Below are 27804 nucleotides of genomic sequence, written 5' to 3' on the forward strand. Positions count from 1 at the left end.
GTTACACCGCAGTGTAGACAACTCCCTGGAAACAATGTTCACTGTTACCCTGCTCCAGCAGCACAAGAATTCCTTTGATGAGCTCTAAGAGATTGGTAACAATACCTCCTAAAAGGCCAGGTTGCTAGGTAACAGCTTGTGTCCTTGGTCACAGTGAATACATGGAAGACCCCCCAAAGAGGCAGCAGGTTCTTGGTGGACAGCTCTCATATCCCCTCCCCGGAACACGATGAGAAAGGTCTTTGGAAAAATAGCTTTATGAAGGCCAGAGGAAATTTATGCACCAGCAAGTCATGTCGGAAAGGTAAGAAAAACGAAATGTTAAAAGTAACTTTAGTCGTTACTTGAGAGAAAACAAACATAGATAGTGTTACTGGATTACATTTCATTTAAAAATATAAAGTCACGCAACCTGTGTTACCGATGATAGTTGCTTTGAGAGAGAAGAAAACCCTACCACCGCCCTCTCTCCCAACGCTGATGCAGCTGGCTACAAATGCAATTTATTTGATCATTGTAACGGAGAGAGGTGGCCTTACTGTTTTAGGAATAGTATGTCTCTAGATACACTGGGCTCTTTGGGAGGGCATGTGCGAATTTCCGTAGAAAGAGGAGAAAATAAAAAGGAAATAGCTATTAGCTGACATCTATTAGTTATTAGTTAATATTAGTTAATATCTATAAACTAATTAAATTTAAATGGAGAAAACAGAACTTTTACCAGCTCAATAGAGCCAAAGATCAGATTAAGAGGCCAAAACCCAATCCTTGTTACCTGACTCTTCTATTCTAAGATTCTAAATTTTTTTCTAAAGAGAGATTGAAAGCACGTGAGCAGGGGTGAGGGGCAGAGGGACAGAGAGAGAGAATCCCAAGCAGGCTCCACACTCAGTGCAGAGCCAATGTGAGGCTTAATCGCACAATTCTGGCATCATGACCTGAGCCAAAAACAAGAGTCAGACGCTCAACCGACTGAGCCACCCAGGCACCCCTCCTCACTTTTAAATTTCATAGCTGTTCCATAAATGTTTTCCAAACTATGCCAATTATTAGAAAATATACAATTACAGAGTTTTCAAGTTTCTTGAGCTTATTTGTCTTTCTATTGGTATGTAACTTGGCTCGCATCTTTCAAAAAGCGACATTTGCACCGTCAGTTTTCAGGATTATAAACACTGTGGTTTCGTAGGAGTGTGTGAAATTTATTGATAGCTTCTGTTTACTGCCTGTAGCTGAGAGAGGAATCTTGCTTAGGTGCAGGGTTTAGAGACTGAAGCAGCTCCCTTACCAAAGCTCTGCTTTTGTTAGCAAGCCGTGTATATCTCAAACAGTGCCTCGGTGTTGCTGATTTTTGTGTTAAAAACTGTCATAATTTGGAGAAATGGGCACATGAAGTAATAGTTTTTAAATGGGTAAGAAGTTCTGTGAGAAATTTTACACTTTATGTTTCCCAACTTGCTAACAACCTTTAATACACAATACCAGAGGAGATTTATTCGTGAGCCTGCCATGAAATGGTATTTATGACCAATATTATTATCTTTAAATGAGTAAATATGTACAGAATTATTTTAGAGACAGTGTAAAAAGTGATGAAGTGATGTCCAGCCTACAAGTTAAACTTTAATCTTTAAATTTTGAAGGAAGGAGGAAGCAAGGAGGCAAGGAAGCAAGGAAGGAAGGAAGCAAGGGAGGAAGGAAGGAAGGGAGGGAGAGAGGGAGGAATGATGATGGGAGGGACAGAGGAAAGAAAGGAAAGGGAAAAAAGGGAAAAAACTAAGTGTTTACTTAGTGCTAGTATTCATTCAATCACATTTCTGCACATCACAAAACAAGAGGCTTATTCATAGTACCTTCCTCTTATACAGTAAGTAAGTTTCATTTGGGATTTTACAGTTTTATCCCTGTTCACAAGATCTACTTCAATCACTTATTAACCTATAGTGTTTATATTCTTCTTCTCTCTTGTAGTGTTGTAGGTGGTTGAATTTTCTGCTACAACGCCATATAGAGTAGTAAAACATTCTCCAAGCATTGAAAACCTTCTAAGTGGAAGTTACATATGTGGTTACAATAAAGTTCTAACAATTTCTAAACATCCTCTCATAGAGGAAACATCGTGGTATTGCAATCTCTCTTCATTGCTTCTGGCGTTGAAATATATCTATGCTTCTATAAATGTCGGAACCCACTACTGTTTTTTGAAGTTTACAAGATTTCCCTCTGGAGAAGTTGGATTGATGTCTGTCCTTTTACTTTTGTTGTACCTTAATTTGGGGGCCTATTTGTGCTTATAAGAATGTTCACAGGGCTGGGGCGCCTGGGTGGCGCAGTCGGTTAAGCGTCCGACTTCAGCCAGGTCACGATCTCACGGTCCGTGAGTTCGAGCCCCGCGTCAGGCTCTGGGCTGATGGCTCGGAGCCTGGAGCCTGTTTCCGATTCTGTGTCTCCCTCTCTCTCTGCCCCTCCCCCGTTCATGCTCTGTCTCTCTCTGTCCCAAAAATAAATAAAAAACGTTGAAAAAAAATTAAAAAAAAAAAAAAAAAAAAAAAGAATGTTCACAGGGCTGAAGAACAGGATGAAAATGCATCCTGTAAAGAAATTCAAACTTTCGGGGCGCCTGGGTGGCTCAGTAGGTTAAGTGTCCAACTCTTGATTTTGGCTCAGATCATGATCTCATGGTTGTGAGCTCCTGCTTCGGGCTCTGCACTGAGTGTGGGGCCTGCTTAATATTCTCTCCCTCCCTCTCCCTTTACCCCTCCCCCGCTTGAGCTCGTGTGTGTGCACTCTCAAAAAAAAAAAAAAAAGAATAAAAAATGCAAAATGTAAAGAATACAAGTTCACATAAAATTTAAATCTGTCTCATTCAGAACAAGAAAAATGACAACTCTAGTTGTGCTTTTCTCAAGATATATTGTTATGTGGTTTTAGAATCAACAATCTAAGTAATTTAAGATATATCTGTTAAAATCTCAGGTTGTGGGTACTGACATACTTTGGGGATATCTGTAAAACACATAGTTTTTTGGAACAATACTCAAAGGGAAAAAAATATGGCACCCAAAATATGCTACTTTGGCATAATGATTACTTTGAATGAAGTTAGTTAGGAAACAGCCAGTACAAGAAAGTCACTCTGATCCTCCTCTGTCTCCCTGAAAGCAGGAAATAAATCTCCCATGTGAGGGACCCTCCCTGCACCGAGAGGGTAGAAGGCATTGTTATCACCAGAGAGAGGACTGTGTAAACAAATATTTACTACCCCAAGCCCAAACTTCTTTGACTTGTCAATTCTTCAAAAATTTATTATTTCTGCGGCACCTGGCTGGCTCAGTCAGTACAGCACACAACTTTTAATCTCAGGGTTATGAGTTCAAGTCCCATGTTGGGTGTGGGGCCTACAAAAAAAAAAATAGTTCTTAGTCTGGAAGAAATTTGGTCACGTTTTTGAGTCTCATATCTTCATGGGCTCCCGTATGTATGAAATTGAATCTTTCTCTCCTGTTAATCTATCTTATGTCAAATTGAACGATTAGACCAGCCAAAGAACCTAGAGTGGAAGAAGGAAAAAGTTTTCCACCCCTACATTTTATTGGTATATTATTATTTACTCAATTAATGGGTTTAGTTTTAGCAACTTCATTTAAAGCCATCAGAAATTTAAAAACCTGTATACCTAATTTGCCATTTTGGAAACAAACACACTATAGCATCAGATTTCTTCCTGATTTTATAAGAACTCCATTTAGAGTATTTCTGTTATCTCATTACCATCTCTACTATACAGAGATGCACAATCACTGTCATATTACAAATGAATAAAATACAGGCACAGACAGCACAGGGAGTCTGGATTAAAAAAAAAAAAGAAAATAAAAATAAAGGTCAAGGAAATAAGAAAGGCTAGAATAATATCTCCTTTCATCCAAAATTAATGCTCCAGAGTCCATGGAAGTTTTCTTCCAGGTCTTAGTTCAGAAGTGCCTGGTTTTAGCAAGATCCCACAAGATTTGAGAACCTAACAATACTTTTGGGAGAGACGGAGGGAGGTTGAGGATTTGGGAAAAGTGACCTTGGCTAACTGAGAAATAAGACTGAGCTTCCTTCCTTCCTTCCTTCCTAAACACAAAGTTCTCATGATGCGGCAGTGAATATAAATGGGATGTTTAGAAATTGAGTCATATAAACACAATTTTGACAACCGTAGGTGTCTAAAAGGAGTCCCCTGGCCTTTCGTATGATGGGTGCCCAACAATACCTCTTTCAACCCAGGAGCTCAGCTTCTCCTCAGAAATTAGGCCATCCGCCATTTCCCCCTTCACTCGCCTTACATAATCACCAACTTGACATTTTAATTAAACAGATAGCACCCACTGCAGCTGACAATTTATGAGGCTTATAAATTCGTGACTGAAAAAGGACGTCGCAATCTTCTGACGAAAGGTGCTCATGAGTTGATAAGTTACGTTATTGTTGCTTTCTATCCAGCACCCTCAGCTCACCTGATTCCTTCTTGTTAGCCATTCTACACTTTTTAAAACTAAGAATAGATGGCCAATTCAGATAATGCCACCTATTTTAAAGACACTATAAATCACTGCTGACAAATGCTGTATACTTTTAGCCATGGCACCTTCTCCATGGCAGCTTTATATTGGAGCATTAACAAAATTAATTGCTCTTTCATAAGGGCTGAGATTTGTAATTTATGATAACTGTTTGTTCACTGCAGGCAGAAAGATTAAAAATGAGTAAACCAATATACCAGCTAAACTGCATGTGTCTGGTTTTATTTTCTTTTGTGGAGGGGGAATAGGAGAGGGTTTTAAAAACAGCTTGATGTTATCTGGAATGGTGTTCTCATGGGTTCTGCTACTCAAGGCTTAACTTTTGTTTTCAGTAAATAATAGCTGCTCAGATTTACATGTCCTATTAACTAGCGCTATTATTTATATGTAGTTAGGCGGAGCGATCCGAATAAGAAAATCAGTATTAATGGTTTTCCTTCATAACAGTTGCACCCTCATGATGATACAGCTTTACAGTTATTTAAAGAATCGCAGTGGCTTATGTAAAGCTAATCTGAATCATCATGGTAAGAATACTTGATCATTTCTTAATGTGCCTTGGGTAAATTACACCACCTCTCTGTGCCTCAGTGTCCTCGTCTATAAACAATAATGTTCATTGTGTTATAATAATACAAACAAAATAATCATGTTGATCACTTTATTTGGTAACTGTGATGCTTACATGAGTTAATCCATGTAGAGCCCTCGGTACAGTGCCCAGCACATAGCAAGTGCTTAATAAATGTTAACTATAAAACTATTATATTGTAATAGTCGTAGTCGTCATCATAGCAGTGATGTTACAAAACAAACAAAAACCACTATCAGTCAGAGTCTACATTGTCTTCTGAATATTAAACATAAGGAGCTGACCATTAGAGATGCTAAGTGCCTTGGCTAAAGTATCTGTTCCTCAGATTCCTAGGACTTACAGGTCTTGCAGCTTTGACTTCAGCGATGTACACATTACAGATGGGGTGCGTGGGTGGCTCAGTCAGTTAAGCCACTGATTTGGGCTCAGGTCAAGATCGCACAGTTTGTGAGTTCTGGCCCCACGTCCGAATCTACGCCTGCGGAGCCTAACTGCGATTCCCGCTGTCTCTCTCTCTCTCTGCTCCTTCTATGCTCTCTCTCAACATAAGTAAGTAAACTGGGGCACCTGGGTGGCTCAGTCGGTTAAGCGTCCAACTTCAACTCAGGTCACGATCTCGTGGTCCGTGAGTTCAAGTCCCACATCGGCTTCTGTGCTGACAGCTCAGAGCCTGGAGCCTGCTTCAGATTCTGTGTCTCCCTCTCTCTCTGCCCCTTCCCCGTTCATGCTCTGTCTGTCTCTGTCTCAAAAATAAATAAACGTTAAAAAAAATTAAAAAAAAACCCATAAGTAAACTTAAAAAAGTTGCAGATGAAGTAGAAGTTAGAAACATAACCTAAAAGGTGCCCCATTTCTTTTCTTTTTTAAACCAAAGATTCAGAAGTTATCTTACTGCTGAGATTTCTCCCAAAAAATCAGACCAAAGAAAAATTTTATTTGAAATTGAAGACAGAAGTAACAGAACAAAGATTTTGAGAGTGCCCCTCTGGTTTCTACCACAAGATTCCAGCACACCACTCTTCAGACACTGCCCCCTGGTGTGGGTCCGGAGAGCAATGAGAATGTGACAGATAGAAACTAGACTTTGGAGCCTCAGAAAAAATTTCACATGAATAACAATCAGACTGGTCATCTATTGGTTAGAATCTTCTCAGATAACCTGAAAGAGACAGAGACAGAGACAGAGAGACAGACAGAGAGAGTTTAGGGATGTTAGCAGCCTATTTATTTGTGTTACCAAGCTTTAATTAACTTCTATTATTAATAAATGTCTAGTAGTAATCAGGATAATGGCATAAAGAGAACTTCTACTTTAAATCCCCAAGTCATCTAATGTAAACTAAGATGATGAGATGATTTTGAGTTATTTTTAAACTGAATCTCACATTGAAATGACTGTACTTAATCTGTAGCATTATACAAGATAAATACAGTAAAACCCGGTCAAGTGGCTCTCTCTTGTCAGATCTTTTAATTATGTGACTTTCTTTTTTTCCCCTGTGACTTCTTTGGAGAGATTGGATAAGTAAACTATGACCACTTCTCATACATTAGATTAAAAACAAGAGAGAAGAAGACCTCCAGATTTTTTATTCACACTGTGTAACCATCAATGGAGTTTAGAGTAACACGACAACAATCACTGACGAAAGATTCAGCCACGTTCATTATCCTAGTTTCCTAACTTCATTGTGGCAGAAAATAGCTAGAATATTTTATTAAAAACAAATGAACCAAAAAAGTCAGCTAAACTTTCATCCTGTTCATCCCAATATGTTATTCCCTTTTCTCCCAGTGCTTTCCCCAATTGGTGACCAAAACTCCAGTTGTCAATCACAGGATTTACCTGCCTCAGGAATAATAAATTTCACACAATTTGCTGTCTTTCTTCTAGTGTTTGTTAACTTGTTTCAATGGCAAGGCACACTTTGCGAATTACAAGAAACAATATCCAAACTATTAATGAATTGCTCAAGTGGGAAAGACATGAGAGACATACATTTTCTGACTTTTTCACATAATTAAGATAAAATTCTTGATTTGTTATTTAGGTGCAGATGAAGGAATAATTTTCTCTTTGATAATAGGGTATGGTTTTTCAAAATGTGTATTTATTTTTGGGAGAGACAGAGAGACAGAGGGAGAGAACATGAGCAGGGGGGGAAGAGAGAGAGGGAGACACAGAACCCGAAGCAGGCTCCAGGCTCTGAACTGTCAGCACAGAGCCAACACAGGGCTCGAATTCGTCACCTGCGAGATCATGACCCGAGCCAAAGTCAGACGCCCAACCGACCCAGCCACCCAGGCGCCCCCAGTTGTTTTATTTTTAATGACACAGCAATGCTATTTGTGGAATATGATGTAGTGGCTATGCTCTTCTAGTATACCAGCTCAGCTAATACATGGAAAATAAAAGACATATTAAATTGTACTTTACGAAGGCAACCTCATATACAAGAGATGTGTAGTTTCTTGTAAGCAAAATTGCTACCGAGGCATAATTGTGCCATAAAATATCGAGGGTTGTCTCTTAAGATTCTTGAAGCCTGAAAAATGATCTATCAAGAGTAAAAAGAGGTCAGAAAGAAAGAGAGATATGTATAGTTTTACTTAACATTAAAAAGCATATTTAGATATTATTTTAAAATTGTCTTAAAATAATGTACAGCGCCAATTACAGAGAGAGAAACTTGCAACTATTCCTGAAGAGATAGGGAAAAGTGTAAGAAAAACAATGAATAATGAACCAGAGAATTACTCTAGGAGAGCAGAAAGGGTGTTTTATATCTCAGGGGTATAAAAATGGGGATACAGAGAGCACTGGGCTGTTGTTAAGCAAAATGGTCGAGTAATATTTCAAAGTGAGTAAAACTGATTAAAGAACCTGAATTTTTTATTTGTTTGCCACCAATTTGTAGAAGTATAAGAGGTTTGGGGAAATTTCAGGGAAAATGTAAGCCAGATTAATGGGGAAACCAAGAGAAAGTTTAAGGATGCCTGCTTGTACAAGTCTGCCCCGGTAGCTCTATTAGGAATGATGTCTTACTATGAGGGCTGACCTCCTCATTCAGATCTTGAAAGGATGTATGTGCTTTTCTCTGTACCATTAGATTTACTTTTCTAAGACATACAGTCTAGGCAGACCCTCTTATCTTTGGGGAGAATTTGCCTCAAGTGACTATTAGCCATAAGAAATGTGCTTAGGACTATGACAAGACGTCAAAGTCCCTCTGAGATCTAGATAAATTTCTAGGGTATCATTTATCCTCTCAATGGAAAGGTTGGTGCTTATAATTTGTTGCTATGGCTGCTATATACAAAGAAATTTACATTTAAAGATTTTAAAAGAGATACACAAACACTTTAAGCATTGTCTTTGGCTCAGCTCCTCAGGTCGAAACACAAGCAGTCAGATTTGTGCATCTGATTCATCGTATTGCTCCAATCTGAGTGAGTCATACACTCGGTCAGCTCTGTCAAGGAACAGAAGGTTTCATCCACATTCAGATTCTGGAATATCATCCCTGGTAAATACTTTTCATTTGCTCTTTACCTAATGCGAAGTTCATAAAATGTACTTTATCTTGCATTGAACTTTTAAAATTTAAATCCAAGTTAGTTAACATATAGTGTAATAATGGTTTCAGGAGTAGAATTTGGTGATTCATCACTTACATATAATACCCAGTGCTCATTCAACAAGTGCCCTCCTTAATGTCCATCACCCATTTAGCCCATGCCCCCACCCCACACCGCTCCAGCAACCCACAGTTTGTTCTCTGTATTCAAGAGTCTCTTATGGTTTGTCTCCCTGTTCTTATATTATTTTTACTTCCCTTCCCTTATGTTCATCTGTTTGTATCTTAAATTCACATATGTGTGAAGTCATGTGATACTTGTCTTTCTCTGACTGACTTATTTCACTTAGCATAATACACCCAAGTTCTATCCACGTTGTTGCAAATGGCAAGATTTCATTCTTTTTGCTTGCCAAATAATATTCCACTGTGTGTGTGTGTCTGTGTGTGTGTATACATATATATATATATATATATATATATATATATATATATATATACATACATATACACCACTTCTTTATCCATTCATCAGTTGATGAACATGTGGGCTCTTTCCATATTTTGGCTATTATCAATAGTGCTGCTATAAACATCAGAGTGCGTGTGCCCCTTTGAATCAGCACTCCTATATCCTTTGGATAAATACCTAGTAGTGTAATTTCTGGGTCATAGGGTAGTTATACTTTTTAATTTTTTGAGGAACCTCCATACTGTTTTCCAAAGTGGCCGCACAAGTTTGCATTCCCACCAGCAGTTCAAAAGTATTCCTCTTTCTCCGCATCCTCACCAACATGTCATTGCCTGAGTTGTTAATTTTAGCCATTCTGACAGATGTGAGGTGGTATCTCACCGTGGTTTTGATTTGTATTTCCTTGATGAGTGATGTTAAGCATCTTTTCATATGTCCATTAATTAGCCTTCTGGATGTCTTCTTTGGAAAAGTATTCATGTCTTCTGCCCATTTCTTCACTGGATTATTTGTTTTTGGGGTGTTGAGTTTGATAAATTCCTTATATATTTTGAATACTAATCCTTTATCTGGTATGTCATTTGCAAATATCTTCTCCCATTCTGTACATTGCCTTTTAGTTTTGCTGATTGTTTTCCTCACCGTGCAGAAACTTTTTATCTTGATGAGGTCCTAATAGTTCATTTTTGCTTTTGTTTCCCTTTCCTCTGGAGACATGTCGAGGAAGAAGTTGCTGTGGCTGAAGTGAAAGCCCTTGTTGCCTGTTTTCTCCTCTAGGATTTTGATGGCTTCCTGTCTTGCATTTACGGCTTTTATCCACTTTGAGTTTATTTTTGTGTCTGGTGTGAGAAAGTGGTCCAAGTTCATGCTTCTGCATGTTGCTCTCCAGTTTTCCCAACACCATATGCTGAGGAGACTGTCTTTTTTCCATTGGATATTCTTTCCTGTTTTGTCAAAGATTAGTTGGCCTCTTACATTGAACATTTTAAAATAAGTGTACAAAGTTCTTAAATCTACCCTTGTAATTGGGAAGGAATGAAATGTTGACACCCTCAGTCCCAACTCAGAGGGGAAATGGAAAGAAGCTGGAGTGGGAAGGAAGGCAAACTGGAGATGAATAGAAAAGGCAGTGACCACAAAAACAGAAATGGCATCCCTTCCTTTCCCCTGCTGAGTTCAAATTCTGTCTCTGGCCTAAGATTTATCTCCTTTCTTTCTGGAATGTCCTTTGTCCTCAAGATGAAATGGTTTCCTGCCAAACTCACCACTTCCAAGACTTTCCCCTCTGCCATCTCAGTGGAACCGTATGGGCTTTTCCCTCCTTTCCTTCATTTATAATTGTTTCATCTAGCCCCTGGATCATGGGTTACTCAAATATCTGCCTCTCCAATTATAGGAAACGAGTTTTTCAAGCACAAATGCCATATTTTATTTAACTTTATATCCCCAGTGCCTGACACACAGCAGGGTACAGTATATATTTTTGAATAAATGAGTGAAATGAAATGAAGCAAACCAACTTTGGAAATATTTATTGAACCAATGGATTAATCACTTCTTCCATCAGAATTAAGAAAGGAACAACAAAAGGTAAGACACAAGTATTCACTATTCCTTTAGGAAGAAGCAATGGTCACACAACTGCAGCATATTGACAACCTCACATAAACATAAACAGAGAAATGTAATAGCTCATTTTCCTAAAATATCAGAAATCCCCAAATCAACCACAGAACTCCTTTAAAAAGGCAAACAGTATTTTGTACAAAATTAGATGTCGGTTGAAAAATGGAAACTTTCTTCTCAAATACAGCTTTAGCTTAGATTCTTCTTTTTCCAGTAAGATCATCAGGAAATAGCACAAAAAGGCAATGGGGTATGGCAACTCCAGGGAATTTAACTTCTAATATATTTTTATTCTGTGATAGAAGCAAGAAAAACAATCCAAAAGCACATTGGAAATTGGGAATGAAGCTTCCATAAACATGTGAACTCAACAGCCAAGAATAGTTCAGGGATCACATTCCTCAATAATCTAAAATGTATGTTTCTTGGTTTTTTAAATAATATTTCCAAAGAATGAGTGAATTCCTTAAAATCATATTAGCAAATCCTCAGATTATCTCAAAGAATTGCTCAAGCATTCATTAGCTTTTTAGCTTTTTGCTATCAATAAGGTAGAGAGATTTTGTTACTCTATTTTTAAATGAAGATATGGAGGTATTTACTAGAACAGGCATGGTCATTAGTGAGTAAGCAATGAAGATAAAAAAATCAACGCTAAATGATTATTAAAAAGCTACCTCTTATCAATTTCTTCTGAGTCGGCATGTTCCAAATTCTGCTTCAAAAGATGCACGAGACCCCCGTGCTGCTTCAAAAATAAAAGTTTTTATGGTTTAAAAAGTCCAGGGGAACACTTTGTGAGTAGAGACTCACAGTGTATATTAGCAAATAATGGCTCTGCAGAGTCCTGTAGCAAAGGGAAATGCTTCACTTAGTTCAGTCCAGAGCCTCAGAAGCTTATTCAGTGGTAGAAATGTTGTTTTTTTTTTTTTTATGTTAGTATTAGTCACACAAATTTACAGCTCAAGCAAAACATAAGCTCTGTGCAATGCTTCTCTGTGAGATGAAAGTGGTTGTTCCAAATACTCTAATGACATTTCTTTATATCAAATATTCTGGGTTTGTTTGTTTATGTATACAACACTGGCTAACAGAAGAATGAATGTATGGTGTCTGTATTTAACAGAACACTCTTTTCCGTGTAATATGCCTTTTCATTTGTGTTAACCTTGAGACTATCATATACCATATAAGATATGGGGAATTTTGATTGACTACAGCCTCCATAATGGTAAACAATAAAAAATTGCCCCAAATATGATGTTGGCACAAAGTCTGGTTGGTAATACACTGTCCAGAACAAGGAAGATGACCAGACCTACAATATTTCTTTCAATACTGGCTACACATTTTAAGAACAATGTCAATAAATTAGAACTCTTTCCAAGGAGAATCATATAATGATTTGTCAGCCATGATCTGTGAGTAATAACGGTACGACTTAGGAAGAAGATGACAATCGTTACGAAACACTTAAAATAGTAGCCACGTGTGACTTCTATGGAGCCTCAAAAGGCAGAACTTTGACAATTGAAGCAAGTTAGAGAGGCTTGGGGTCCCGTATAATAAAGAGCCGCCAACAATTAGAACTGTTATAAAACGGAAAAGGGAATGAGATCTCTCAATCTAAATAAATCAGGTAGTTTCATTTTATATTTTTACCAAGCATTTTAAATTTGGTACAATAAACCAATATTTGACTATTCCTTTATATCCTATCAAATTTTATAAGTGTCCTAGTGTGACTGCAAAGAATTGTTATCTGTAGCCCCTAATATACATTCAATAAATATTAAAGAATGATTTATCAGAGGTGCTGTAAAACGGATTCATGAATGGGTATACATATGTATCACTATTGTCATTTATCACCAGATGTAAATCAGTTGCAGGTGTTGGAGATGCTAATCTGTATAAGAATACATAATTTAAAATGAACTAAAATGACTTCTATAAGGACACCGTCAGGTATTTGCAGTTCAATGTGGCTGAATGTTTGGCGATGATCTGTATTACTTTTACACATAAAAGTACATGAATCGCATATGACCAGATGCTATTTCTCTTCTTATTTTAAAGCTTCCATCAGACTCCTTTAAGTTCCTCACTTGGCACAAGGTAGAACAACATGACATTCAAGGAAGTCAGCTGCGTTGCCCAAGAATAAGAGAAGGTAAAGAACAAACGTATGTGTTCTTTGTATACGTGCTCTGAGTTGATTGTATCTGTGGATTAGAAACATTACTTGGGGAAACAAATATATTACTTGGAGGTAGAAAAATTTTCTTTATCAAGACCACAGAATTATTAATATAGTTAGTGAAGCCACTTTAAAGCACGGTCACATATCTGGTTATATAAATAATGAATGTTCCGTATTAAATACTAGAAAAATAGAAAGATGAAAATGAGTTTGTAATTCAATGATACACAAATAACCACTGTGATTTATTTTGTTTCTGTTTAGCCTTTTTTTGAAAAATATATTCACATACTTCTTCACGGAATTGTACAAAAAAAATTGTATCTTGAGTTTTTTTGCTTATCTCGTTATTGGGAGCATTTCTTCCATGTTATTAAATATTACCCAAAACATGTTTTTTAAAGGTCGTTTATCTTTCCATCATATGGATATTACTAAATATATTTAACCAGTGATCTTTGTTGGAATTTTAGTTTATTTACAATATTTAATGATCATGAATGACATTGTCACTTTGATGAATCACTTTAACCTGATTTACTTCTATCATTGGTTTTTAAAACATCAAATGGGAATCTAAATAAACGAGGGATTTTCATTTTATATTTTCACTAAGCATGTTAAATTTGGTAGAATAAACCAATGTTATTCTATTCCTTCTCATTCTGTAAGACTTCACAAGTGCACTACTGTGACAGTATGAAGAATTGTTATCTGTAGCCCCTAATATACACAATGTTTAATTTTTATAGCTTTCTTTTTTTTAATTTTTTTTAATGTTTATTTACTTCTGAGACAGAGAGAGAGACAGACAGAGTGCAAGCAGGGGAGGGGCAGAGATGGAGGGAGACACAGAATCCGAAGCAGGTTCCAGGCTCCGAGCTGTCAGCACAGAGCCTGAAGCCAGGCTCGAACTCAAGAATAGTGAGATCATGACCTGAGTTGAAGTCTGACACTTAACCGACTGCACCACCCAGGAGCCCCAAATTGTTATAACTTTCAATGGATTCTATATTATGTAAGAATAAGCACCATGCATTTCTCATGTCTCTTTTGCATATCCCATAAGCTGATGAAATAATATTAGACATAATTTCGGCTGCAGTGAGTATTTAGTCATTACAAAACATCAAATATCTTGGCTATCTTCCATCTGTATTTACAGATTTGCAGTTATATTGTGCACTGTACCATTGTAATACTGATTTAGAAGAAGTTGCTTTAAATATATTCGCCTGCTTGTTTCCCTCTCCCAGTAGCATCACTTTACCACACAATGCCTTTCTTCTTTCACTCAAATTCAGTTGACAAAGATAGACTAAAATAGCATCATTTTCTGAAACTTTGGGTAAAATATGTTCTTATGTTTTAACTCTGTCAGCTTTGTTTGCCGCTAAGCACTGACTCCTAGTTTTAAAATATTAGTAGATAGTACTACTAGAGGTAAACTCAAGTTGCTCTGTGGGGACTGAGAGAGAATACTTTTCAAAGAGCAAGAAATGATGGGGAATTAGGAAGGTGGGAGGCCAAAGGAAGTAGAGACCGTATGTGTCACATGAATAAGGAGTCCATCAGTAAAAGGAAGAGAGGTCTTACCAGGGTTCAAAGTGGGCAGCTTCAGCTGGTTCTTAGACTTCAGTGTATGGACAGATTACCTGGAGGCCTGTGGAAAAAGCACTTTTCCAGGCCCAACTCTCAACAAATCTGATGTGGTTAACAGGAAGTGGGGCCCAGGAATCTGCATTTGTAAAATTATCAGGAAATTCTGTTGCAGATGATCGGAGGGCCATACTGTAAAAATACTAGTTTCAGAAGTCTGGAGGGAAGAAATTTGAATAGACAGTGGAAAGACTGATACAGTAAGGGTGCTGGCGTGTGTGTGTGTGTGTGTGTGTGTGTGTGTGTGTGTGTGTTTGTGCTGGTAGTGGTGGTGGTTGATGATTGTGCCACAGTGAGGCAAAAATAAATTGTACTCTGAGCATGGATGGAGAGTTGAGGTTTAGAGAGAACTGAACTGAAGACACTGAGGGATGACGGGGGAATCAGATGTAGGAGTAAACTGACAATGAGTATGTGTGAAGAGAGCACGGTGGCCTCTCTCCTTCCCCGGTTTAAGTGCCAGGTCATGTGCTAAGGTCATCAGTCAACAAAACTAATCCCGCATAAGGACCACAGTGGCCATTCATGCAGAGGGTGCATCGCTCTGCAGAGATAAGGCACATTTGCCTTCCATAGACCATTAACAACACCCAATCTCTTGCAAGTGACTAGTTGTAAAAGGAATGGAGCATGATCTAGGGGATTGAAAACATGGGGAAATCTCATCACCTCAAACCGTGAAGGAAATAGATGTCCCTTGTTCACTGTCCTTAATTTAGTTTAAGTTTTGTGTGTGCATATGTGAGATAGACAAGTGCTTTTCAAAAGCATTCTTGTAACAATTACCCTTCTTCTAGATTAGATCCTGAAACACCCATCCAAACTACTTCAGTTCATCTCAGTTGCCCCAATTGTACATCCGGGAAGAGTTCTTAAGAAAAGAAAGGTTATCTTGCGTGTGATAAACAGCAATTTCCCAAAGCTTTGATGGCCAGATCAAGACTGACTTGACTCCTCCCAATTAAATGAAGCAAAAGAGCCAACTGTTGGCAGAATTCTTTCAGATGTGGATGCCTTCTATTTGAAAATCCCTCAGCAAGTCAATTCAGTCACTGCTGCTAAGTTACAAATCCAGTGAGGGGACAAAGTACCAGCTCAGAGATGGCAGGTAAAAGTCGACATTCCAAGGATGTCAGATATTCCAGACTGTAGTTCTCAACTGCTAAGATATATCTTCAATTACCAACCAAGTCCGAGTTTAAAAAAGAAAGAATCCAATTTAATATAATTCCTCACAGTGGAAGTGACCTTTGGCTTCCAACTTCAAAGAGATCTTTGAAAGCTGTTTAAAAAAAAAATAATAATTGAAAGAACAGAAGATCAATAGAACTCAAACAAACAATATAGGGCAGAGTTTAATAAGTCTGGGGATATCTCTTGCACAAAGCAAGCTACCAAATTTCGGGTGGGTGTATTAAAGATAATAGAGCCCAAGGTCTGCCCAATTAGGTGATTATCCAGTTTTTTCCAGTTCTGTGACTTTTAATTCCAATCGGCTTAATCAATGAGGAAGAAAATTTAACACAAGGATATTTTATGTGTAAATTGGTTGGGATACTTCAGGGTTATGTGATTTCCTGGGTGGAAACTGTACAGTTCATTATGAGAGAAATACCAGAAAGGTCAGGTTGCACCTAATCTTCCACCTGCACCTGATGAAAGAAGAGATGTTTGTGTCAAAATAATGAAATATTGGACTCTTTTGTTGCCTTCCATAAATCCTTCACAAATGGACTCATTATCTCCCAGCAAAGCCTGAACAAAACTTCCACAAAAAGCAAAGTTTGTTCCTGATGCCTTTAGTCACCTTTTCTTTAGTATATCTCTTTCTTTTCACCTGTGAAATAAGAATCATGCATTCCAGAAAAATGGCATGGGGGAAATGTACACAAATGATTCCAGGTAGGATTCATAGAAACATATTGTGGAGTGGGAGGGATTTGAAATCACTGAGCTTAGGATTGCTGTCAGGGGCCCAGTTAGCATCATAATAGACTGTAGTTTTCCTGGGCAACACGATAGAGTTATACTTGCTAATAAAGAAATACATTCTAATGGAATTGGAAATTGGTATTTTTATAAAGCAGTATGAACTTCAAACAAACATAACTTCTCATCATATTCAACTCACGTTGGGCCCTTGATTCTAGTCTTTCCTGTATTTTTGCTGACATGGAAAAGTGAAGCTCAGAAAATTAAAATTAGTCATCTGGAGATACACAATCACCTAGCACCCAACCTCAGACTGGATATCTTTTCATTAACCATGGAAATTTTGTGCAAACCTGATTTGGAGGACAACAGGGTTGGGAAATAGTGGGAATGAGTGTGGAAATGGAGGTTGAGATAAGATTGTCAAAAACTTTGGGGCGCTTGAGTGACTCAGTCGGTTGTCTGATTTCGGTTCAGGTCATGATCTCCCAGTTTGTGGGTTTGAGTCCTGCATCGAGCTTTGTGCTGACAGCTCAGAGCCTGGAGCCTGCTTCAGATTCTGTGTCTCCCTCTCTCTCTGCCCCTCCCCCACTCATGCTTTGTCTCTCTCAAAAATGAATAAACATTAAAAATTTTTAACTAAAAAAAAAAGATCGTGGAAAACCTTGCTTGACAAGCCAGGATTTTCCATCTCTAATTGGTAGGCAGTAAGAAAATTCTGAAATGTTTTCAACATGGAAGTGTGGCAAAAAGCTGTGTTTCTAGAAGGCTAGAAAAGTCTATCATTTATATTGAAGGAGTGAAGATTTCAAACAAGGAGATCCACAAGAAAGTAGTTATTGTTCAGGGAGGAGATATGAGGATCTAGACATTGAAAAGGAAGGGGACAGATTCTCCAGCAGAAAGGTTATAGAACCAAGTGGCTAACTGAGTTGAGAAACAAAAGAGAGGGAAAGTCATGAGTGACTTCATATCCCCAAAGAGAAAATTATGTGAGACTAAAGTTACTCTACTGGTGATTTTCTTATGTGAACAAGAAATAATTTATGTAAGGTTAAACGTTAGCTCATTTTTTTTACTGCTCACACTATTTGGGCATATTACAGACCAACTCATGTTTTCCTCAATTTTGATGTCTCGTGAGAGTTTAAAAAAACTGGCCAAATGTCAAGAGAAGGGTGCCTGGATGGCTCAGTGAGTTAAGCATCCGACTCTTGGTTTCAGCTCAGGCTATGAACTTATAGTTCATGAGTTCGAGCCCTGCATCAGGCTCTGCACTAACAGTGAGGAGCCTGCTTGGGATTCTCTCTCTCTCTCTCTCTCTCTCTCTCTTTCTCTCTCTCTGCCCCTCTCTCTTGCTCTCTCTCTCTCTCAAAAAAAAAAAAAAACCACAAAAAACAAAAACAAAAAAATCTCACAAATATCAAGTGAAGATGTCAGTCCTGCTGCCCTAAACCTATTTCCAAGATCTCACCTTGTGATTTTTGCCCAGGACCCTCCACAGAAGAGTTGCTCTTCAGACAGGAGGAGTGTGTCTTACCCGCTCGGAAAAGAGTCCTTGAAAAAAACAAATGGGAAACATGGCTACAAGAAAACTGGGAGGACTGCACGGTGAGAGCTTAAAAGACAGAAAAGGGTCTCTTTTCCACATTGATTCTGTTATGACCGCCCCCCCCCCCCATTTTAAGGGCAATTGCTAGCATAAATATCAAAACTTTCAGCATTTCCTCGGAGTTTTCTCTAAAACTAGTGGTGTATGGGCTTCTCTATCTCTTTGTTCACCTCTTCTTCATCATGACGTTACTTATTTTCTACCCTGTGTCTTATCCTAATATTGCTCAATTTTGGAGAAGTTTAAAATACCCCAGAATGAAATTGTTCCGTTTGACAATAATGAATATCAAAGGGTTGGACAACATTCCTTATCAGTGAATTTATGATGCCATCTAGAATCCCTTGAACAATGCATTACGCCAAAAATTTTCATCAGCTGGAGCAGCCAGCTTGGTCTGAACACAACTATCCTGGAACAATAAAACTTTTGCAGTGAAAAACAGGAGCTGTGATTTCTTGGTGCTGAAAATGACCCAACTGATGGAGTCACTATCATTGAAAACAGTGCCTGTAATCAGTCAGCCTGGGCACTACAAAGCTATGGGGCTGTGATCCTTCAAGCCTCTAATTCTGGCCTGATCAAGTCATCTTGGGCAGTAAACACGTAAATGGGAAGGCTGTGTTGGTAGCAATGAAAGGGCAAATCAATGTCTCAACAGAGCGGGATGCCAATATTTTTGTTTCTTAGAGTGACCAAATTGTACATGAAGAATTTAGGAAGCCTTCCAGAAATAAGACTGAGTTTAAAACCTGCTCAGTGGGGCCTCTTGATGGCCTCTTTTGTTTCACAGATTGGCCATTTATGTTTTAGAATTATGGAATTAGGAGGTGGGAAGGAGCTTTGGAGAGGGTCTGGTCTAAACCCTTTCCTTTCAAAAAGGAGAGGGAAGTTCAGAAAGAGAATTGATTTGCCAAAAGTTACATATCTTGGTAGTGGAAGATATAAAAATAGAATATTGTTTCCCTACACAGTGCTTTCTTTTCTTTTTAAAAGTAAAGTTTTCATATATAATGGATGGATACATTCTACTCTTAAAAATTGACACCATAGGCCTATTTATTAAAAAATTTAACTAATACACCTGAAACTTTGACCTCCACTCCCAGAACTATCTTTAGAGGTAATCATTTCAGTGTATATATCCATTTATTCTTTATAGCTGCCATTTAAACCATGGATATACTGCAAAGGCCAATGGAGACTTCATCATAAATTATCATAGAAAATTTAATTGGCCTTGAGATAACTGTAGTCTAGGAGAATGGCTAAAGAAACTCTAACTAACATAGAAAACTTAATTGAGACATAGTGGTCCAAAAAATGCCTCTCTGAGGTGGTGGCATTCAATATAAAATGATAGATATAATCTTTTATCATTTCTTAAGTTTTATGTTGGAATTAAGACGTTTTATACTTTTGGAAAATGGAACTTAAAGTGTCAAAGTTTATAATGTTTAATGCCTAAAAATATCAAGACTTTAATGATCTTTTTAAAGATAGAGATACCTATATTTCTTTAAAATATTAAATCATTCTGCTTCATTTTTTTTTAAAAAGGGATGGCCATTTTATTCAATAATTTTATTGACAGAACTTGATGGTAAAATTGCAGAAACAAAAAAGTTAAGTTGACTTTTAGGACTAGAGTTTACAAGAGCAATGCTCTTGTAAAACCACCACAAGTGGTTTTAATTTTCTTTAAATTGAAGTTGACTGCTGTTAAAAGCAAACATAAAGTATCCACTATCTGTGAAATATGCTAAGTCATCGTTAGGTATGTATTCCTAACTACTTTAAAAGAAAATCATAGCTTTCATCTTTTGAATGATGGTAGTTTACTTTGAAATCTTTTTAAATGTGATTTCTGAGTATTTCCAAGGAGGCTAAATGGTAACTCATCCTTCAAATCAGTAATTCCAAGATAGAATGTCATCCTTTCCTCCCTTAACCCCTAGAGAATTTCAGACTCAGTTTCAGGATCCTGCCTTCCCCACCTCCAACCTTGTATGTAATTCTAATCAGGATTAGGTCAGGATCTTTACCTCCCCCATCTTGAGAATGAATCTCTGCAAGGTAATTGTGAGTGTTTGGATGTGTGAGTGTTTTAGAGGACACACAAAAAAGGTGAAAACTACTGGTTTAAATAACATATTTCACACATATTTAAATAACATAGTTAAATAACATACTTAAACACATTTTTAATGAAGAACTATTTTTAAAAGTTGACAAAGAACTTGCCTTTTCTTTTTATTTATTTTTCCCTTCAGAATTTGAACCTTTCATTTCAGGATTTGGGGGACCCTTATCAAGTTGCAAATTTTAACAGGATTCTTAGAAGACTAATTCGAGTCGAAACCCTCTGGTTAGTGGATAATTCACTGGTGGACTTAAGTGCCATAAGACTGCCAAGGTACTTGCTTTTTAGCATGTCTAGTTACTAAGTTAGAGTCAAATCTTTGCTATGTGGGCATATGTGACGATTGTCTGCACATACCGTGGCCATGTGGTCAGATCTTAAAGGTGATAGTGCTAAATGATGCCTGGACAAGGCAAAAAGGGAAATTTATATGTCAAAATGTCACACTTTAGAGGACAAAATCTATTCTTTTCTAAATTAGTATTATCAGCAAATTTTTAGGGGAGGAATTTGCAATCGTAGAATCATATTGGCAGAAAAGTTTGCCATAATCCTTATTTTGTACACTGGAAATGCAATTATATTATATAAATACTGTTGTTGTAAGATAGAGATTTTTAGTCAGTCATATTTGTTGAGCACTTATGAGGAAAGACTCTACAGATAGTTGGCAAGAATCTTGGCTTCAAGGTCACATTCTAATGGAAGGGTGAGAATAGAGACAGAAACAAACTAAAAGTTTTTACAAATATGCAGACTCTTTGGTCTTCCAAGGATCCCAAACTCCTGATGTTAGAAGATAATCTGCCTTTTTGCTCAGGATTGTAGAGAGCCTCTGTCAGCTTCACCAGGCACAAAGATAGGTGCTGTGAGCTTTGATAGCAGTCCAAGGAACAGACAGAGGTCTTCAGGAGAGAAGTAGAAGATGAAGGAAATCAGGCAGCCACAAGAGGGAAGGGTAAATCCTAGAGCAGGTTAAGATACATCCCTCAGGGGGCGCCTGGGTGGCGCCTGGGTGGCGCAGTCGGTTAAGCGTCCGACTTCAGCCAGGTCACGATCTCGCGGTCCGGGAGTTCGAGCCCCGCGTCAGGCTCTGGGCTGATGGCTCGGAGCCTGGAGCCTGTTTCCGATTCTGTGTCTCCCTCTCTCTCTGCCCCTCCCCCGTTCATGCTCTGTCTCTCTCTGTTCCAAAAATAAATAAACGTTGAAAAAAAAAAATTAAAAAAAAAAAAAAAAGGTACATCCCTCAGCATAGATTTGAGACAGGGCAACAAAAAGACCATCACAGCCACGAAGGAGAGGGAAACAGTTGGAGACAGAAGAAGGGTCAGAATATGCAATGTGCCTGGGTTATCTTCAATCATGTTTAACACCCCTTGGAAACTTTAGGCAGATTTGCCTAGCATTTGATTTTACCTATGTTGTTTTTAACAAATTGTAAAATATCTAAGTAAAAATTCTCAAAAGAAACTTAATATCACTACTATAAATAAAAACTCAATGGCAGTTGATATTGATTCATTCAGGTTTTGAGGTTTTGAGGGTTTTTTGTTGTTGTTGTTTTTGTTTTTGCCAGACTCTCTTCTAGGGATATAATAGTGATACATTAGCTATATATTTTTAAATACACATACAACGAAAAAACTTTTTAATAACCACATGGCATGCTCTAGAAATACTGAACTAAAAGATGCTTGGAGTATCTGAACTTTACTTGATCCAGATCAATAAACTTCCAAATCTTTGCTATCTTACGTAAAAAAAGAGAAAGAGAAACCACAATCACTAAAGAAAAGACTTAACCTAACTTTAGTGTTCTCTAGATGTATTCTTTTGGCTTTTCTTTCATTAGAAATAGGATATATAGGGGCGCCTGGGTGGCGCAGTCGGTTAAGCGTCCGACTTCAGCCAGGTCACGATCTCGCGGTCCGTGAGTTCGAGCCCCGCATCAGGCTCTGGGCTGATGGCTCGGAGCCTGGAGCCTGTTTCCGATTCTGTGTCTCCCTCTCTCTCTGCTCCTCCCCCGTTCATGCTCTGTCTCTCTCTGTCCCAAAAATAAATAAAAACGTTGAAAAAAAAATTAAAAAAAAAAAAAAAAAAAAAAGAAATAGGATATATAATATGAAATTATGTAACTGCAATTCAAATTTTACAACTGCCAAATCAACATGTCAAAAAAAGGAGAAAAAATTTGATGGCGTGTATATTCATAGCCTCCTTCCTTCTGCCCCAGGGAAAACACCACACTCGGTTTGCAGCTCTGCTTGCCTAACATCCTGCTAACTGGGGATCTGTGACAGGGTGAATCTGAGAGCCTGGGAGGGATGGATGGATGTTGAAAATGAGATACCAGTAGTTCATTTTTGCTTTTATTACCCTTGCCTCGGGTGACATGTCTAGTAAGAAGTTGCTGCAGCCGAGGTCAAAGAGGTTGCTGCCTGTTTTCTCCTCCAGGATTTTGATGGTTTCCTGACTCATGTTTAGGTGTTTCATCCATTTTGAATTTATTTTTGTGTGTGGTGAAGGGCATTAAGGAGGGCACTTGTTGGGATGAGCCCTGGGTGTTCTATGTAAGTGACGAATCAATGGGTTCTACTCCTGACACCAATTCTACACTGTATGTTAACTAATTTGAATTTCAATAAATAACTTTTTAAAAAATAAAATAAAATGAGAGAATGACTGGCAGCTAAAAAAAGAAAAGACTTCATGGACAGAGAGAGGGGCAGAGACAGGAACTGCTTGGGCTGGGTTTTCAATTATAAATTGTCATAGTACTGAAGTGCTTCTAAAGATTCTGTGTAACCTGGAAAAGAGTAAAAACCCCAAATTATCAAATGTATGATTAGGACGGTGTGAAATATCCATATGGAGGTGGAGTGGAAGGAAGAAAGGAAATGAAAAGAACAGATGTGGAAAAAAATTACAATGAGATCTGGGGGGGGGTTCAAACTGAATTTTTCTAATACCATTGTGTAGAAGCACTCTGTTTAGCACCATCTTTTTTTTTTTAAATTTTTTTTAATGTTTATTTATTTTTGAGACAGAGAGAGAGAGACAGAGCATGAATGGGGGAGGGGCAGAGAGAGAGGGAGACACAGAATCGGAAGCAGGCTCCAGGCTCTAAGCCATCAGCCCAGAGCCTGACGCGGGGCTCGAACTCAAGAACCGTGAGATCGTGACCTGAGCTGAAGTCGGATGCTCAACCGACTGAGCCACCCAGGTGCCCCTGTTTAGCACCATCTTTAACATTAGCAATAATTATTTACTCAGTGTCCTTATGGAGTACAGGGCCCATAAGTAAGTTCCCTGTGCTTTTCTCATAGTATTAAATTCCAACGTGTACGTAAAGGAATTTTTCCTCAAGGCAAGGTGTCAGTGACAGATTTGGAATCATTTCCTCTATTTGCATGGTCTTACACAATTAAGGCAAAAATACTGAGAAACATCATATGTCAGGAAAATATATTCACCTTAAATGCCTAACACACATTTCTTCTCCTAAGGATAACTTTTATTCTTTTTTTATATAAAAGACTTTTTTTTTCGGACTTACAATGCTATTTTTTTCCAATATAGCATTTAAGTTTTCATTTTCATATAGCATTCAATATAGCATCCCGTCAGCTAAGAAAAAAAAACAACTGTAATCTCAGTACTTGGAGGCAATACTCTTCACAAGTTATTATGTGTCTGTGTACTACTATATCACTGAGATTATATGCAGCCATTCACTCTTTCATTTGGCACATATCGTGAATCCACCATGGACCAAATGTTATGCCAAGTACTAAATGTATACACTGGAAAAGAAAACAGATTCCTGCACTCAGCAAACTTACAGTCTCATATATTCTGCTTATTTTCTCTGAATATTTTAGTATAAATCTTTCTCTTCTTTTACAGACCAAACTTGTAGAAAATGTCATTGTCACTCCTTTGAGGGGTTATGGTCGAGATTTGGTAGTTAACCATTCTTTTTGGGAGACAAATGACAAGTGTTTATATTTTTTTTATCCAGATGCAGAGTTTTAAATATGAACAAAAACCATCTCACATCTTTTAAACAATTGCCAAAGATACCCCAGATACAGCATTTATCTTTGGCTGAAAACCATATTGAGTCTCTGACTGGGCTCTCCAGGTTACAGTGCACCCCACTAGAATCCCTCATGCTCAAGAGGAACCCTTGTGAGTTTCACCAAAATTACCGGAAACGGTAAGGCCCCTAACACCTTTGTCATCTATGTTCTTTATTGAATGTTACACTTTAACAGTTGTTCCCCTCTAGCTTAAATTCCCTTGGCAAATATTTATCATATCTACTAAGAGTTGAATGTTTCATGCTTCTGAGCTCAACTAAAGAACTTTAAGCTGATCTTTAAAAAAAAAATCTTTAATACACTCTTCTCTGAGTTAATTTATGATTGCTTTAAAAGTTTAGGCTTCCCTTGTAATGTGACTTTACATATACAAAGATGCTTCATTTTAGACTTTCAAATCCTATGCATTTTCTATCTAATGTTTGAAAGATATTATGTCTTTAAAAAATTTTCTATATGTAGAATCCTATTGAGGTCCATGTGATAATTTTATAAATTGTTTATTCTCCGGTTTTATTTTCACCCCTTTGGACCACAAGGGCACCATTAAGTGAATACAAAGAAATAATTGATTCAATCTACCCTAGTGGTTGAAAGTCCTTGAAAACCTGTGAAGAATAAACCATTTAATTTCTTTGTCACTACTGGGACATTCCTAATGATAATGATGCAATCTACACCTTGGAGTGTGCAGGAAATTCTATGCCCACTGATTTCTCCCTAGCTAATTCCCAGCACCACTTGCGGGAACTTAAGATAATAAGCGACTGAGTTCTAGAAACTGTATTTGCCCCCAAATGACAAATCAACTCATGTCTTAGTTTGAATCTATCATACAAAGCATTAGATCATCTCTATGTGCCATACCTGGTCTATGACTACTTCCTTCATCTACATTCAACTTCAATAAAAGACATAGTTCTTTCTCACTACCTTCCTTTCTGAAGCTGCCATTTTCCCATGACAACAACAGTATTCCAGAGGCCTACCTAATATTAGACTCCTCAACCCCTGATGTACAACAAAAGATTGTCAAAATAAAAATTGTAATCTCTGTTGTTCCTACATAAATCTCATTATTGCCGTTGTCTCCCCCATGACTATAAACCGAAGGCAAAATTCATGTTCTGTGATAATAAATTCTCAAATTGCTTTTACGTAAGTGAAAACTAGCAGAACATTTGCTTTACAACTGAACTAACATTTAACCATAATAACATTTTGAAGTTTAAAATTATATTTGCAACAGTCAGAGGAGGGTTAGCTGGACATTTCAACACCATTCCAAAAAAGGCACATTTCTAGTCATAAAGAAAATTAGCATTACCTTTTAGTTTTGTTAATTTATATGTGGGGTTTTACCTTGATCCCATGTCAGTGATTTGCCTCCCTTCAAAGGATGCCTTACAACAATAGAATTAAGATTCACTGTCTGAAATCTGATATGCCCTGAGGTCTCACTATGAATCTGTCTTCACTATGATGTGGTATAGAGTTATGTGAGAATGAGGGATATAATGAGGCTCTTCTATTTTCTAACATTAACTCCATTGGACTGAGTCCAAGGTGGATATAGACTGGTGTTCAAGCTATAAAAAGTCAGGTTGTATTGACTTGGGTAGTACAGGGTTACTTTAAACAGAAAGATACAGACATTTTAAAGCATGAGGAAAGGACTTAAGTATCCACTTCTGCTAAGAAACTAAACTGAAGTCCCAAGTTCATCCAAATTTGGGCTATAACCTGGTCCTGAATTCACACTTTTAGGATCGTAACAGCATTCATTTTGTTTCTGGGTATCTCTACATCAAGATTTGGACCAGACTTTCAGTGACCCTTTACAACAGGATCAGAATGATTTAAGTGTAAGATTTTCTGGATCATTGTCACCTAGATTGTGACTATGTTCCCCTTCCTCCTTTGTTTCAGATCCTTCAAAAAGAAGAGAGCACAGTTCAAAAGAGAAAAAACTTACTGATAAAGCTCATAGTGTAAGTCCCAGTAGGTAGAAGCTAGCCCCATTTCCTGGGACACCCATAGGCAAACTCTTCTACTGTTCTTCAGAAGAAAATGTGATCTTAGTTCACCATAGTTTGACTTTTTGAAAGGAAGTAGTGGTTAGGGTTTCCTGTCAGCTAAGTCTAAACATTAGGGCCAGAAGACTTAGATTTTTATCTTTGCTTTGTCACCTACAGGCTTTATGATCTTGGATAAGTGACTTAAAATGGGGGATAAAAACCAACCTAACAGAACTGGTGTGAGGAATAAATATGATAATGTGCAGGAAGCATTTAGTGCTAAGCAAATCATGAAGCCAGTGACAGCATTCCAAGGAGGTCAACACCACCCTTAGCTGACACGGCACGTCGGTGTCTTTCATCCCGGGCGAATCCCAGGGCCACAGAATTCCCAGATCTAGAAAAGCTGCCCACTTGAAAGGAAACACTACTTTCTCATACTGCTAGGTATTTGACTACTGTGTAACAAGGCTGACGTGCAGGCCCCCTCCTGAACCTGGAAGGGGTATGTGACACCTTCCTGAACCTGGAAGGTATAAATTTAAAATATGAGCTTCAAAAATGCTATCATGAGAAAATCATGCAGCACAAGGTTATTCTCGACCCCCTCGTCTTCTTATAACTCACAGTGAGAATTCTTCCTTAATTAGCAGTAAACAATATGTGCTTTCTTTACTTTTTCCATTTTTAAAAACTTTTAACTTCATGATGTGTACATGTCTCATTATCTCATTCTTTCTCTCGTGGTTAGTTGGCTAAATTCTCTCATTTTTTTTTTCTTTATAGGGTTTTGTAGAAACTGGACTGAAATTCTCTTATAAAAACAGACTGTAGGCAGTCCTACTTCTCTGATCTATATTTATAATAGGCAGAACCATACAGTAGCTCCTGAGAGGGCAAGCTACAGCAGGGTGATCAGTTCAATGCACATAAATAGTATTTTATTAGAACCCTATTGCATAGATTAAAAACAAAACAAAACAAAATAAAATGATAGCCACTCAACTTTCTTGTAACAATAGGCAAAGTGCACTTATTTATAAAGACAGTAAGTAAAATACAATGCTTTTGTTCAATACGGTTACTTTTTCTTTTTTTTTCACGTCTGCTTTAGAGTGTTCTCCTGTTTGCCAAACTTAAAAATGCTGGATGGAATCCTGAAGCTACCAGAAGATTCTTCACCACCAGAAACCAATATTTTTTCACAAATCTGTGTTATATCCTAATGCAATCTGTATGGAAAGAAATCACCATTGTCTCTAAAAGCTGATAAATATAGGCGATGCATAACTAAA

The 27804-nt window shown here is 37.7% G+C and overlaps 1 protein-coding gene across 3 annotated transcripts; it reads left to right on the forward strand.

Moving 5' to 3' along the window:
* On the forward strand, positions 1 to 27804 carry LOC147577282 (acidic leucine-rich nuclear phosphoprotein 32-related protein-like). 3 transcript variants are annotated; one of them, XM_086674670.1, is made up of 8 exons: positions 1 to 304; positions 8549 to 8690; positions 12919 to 13012; positions 18126 to 18244; positions 20519 to 20661; positions 24410 to 24607; positions 26421 to 26482; positions 27624 to 27804. In XM_086674670.1, exons 1-7 carry the CDS (start codon positions 279 to 281, stop codon positions 26467 to 26469), a joined length of 771 nt encoding a protein of 256 aa, XP_086530796.1. In that variant the 5' UTR covers positions 1 to 278; the 3' UTR covers positions 26470 to 26482; positions 27624 to 27804. The 3 variants fall into 3 exon arrangements, with proteins under 3 accessions (XP_086530796.1, XP_086530794.1, XP_086530795.1); XM_086674668.1 differs by lacking the exon at positions 26421 to 26482; XM_086674669.1 differs by lacking the exon at positions 26421 to 26482 and having other exon boundaries at positions 20540 to 20661.

This window comes from Puma concolor, chromosome C2 (assembly GCF_028749965.1).
Source record: "Puma concolor isolate L17-30 chromosome C2, mPumCon1.1.hap2, whole genome shotgun sequence".
In the NCBI taxonomy this organism is placed as follows: Eukaryota; Metazoa; Chordata; class Mammalia; order Carnivora; family Felidae; genus Puma; species Puma concolor.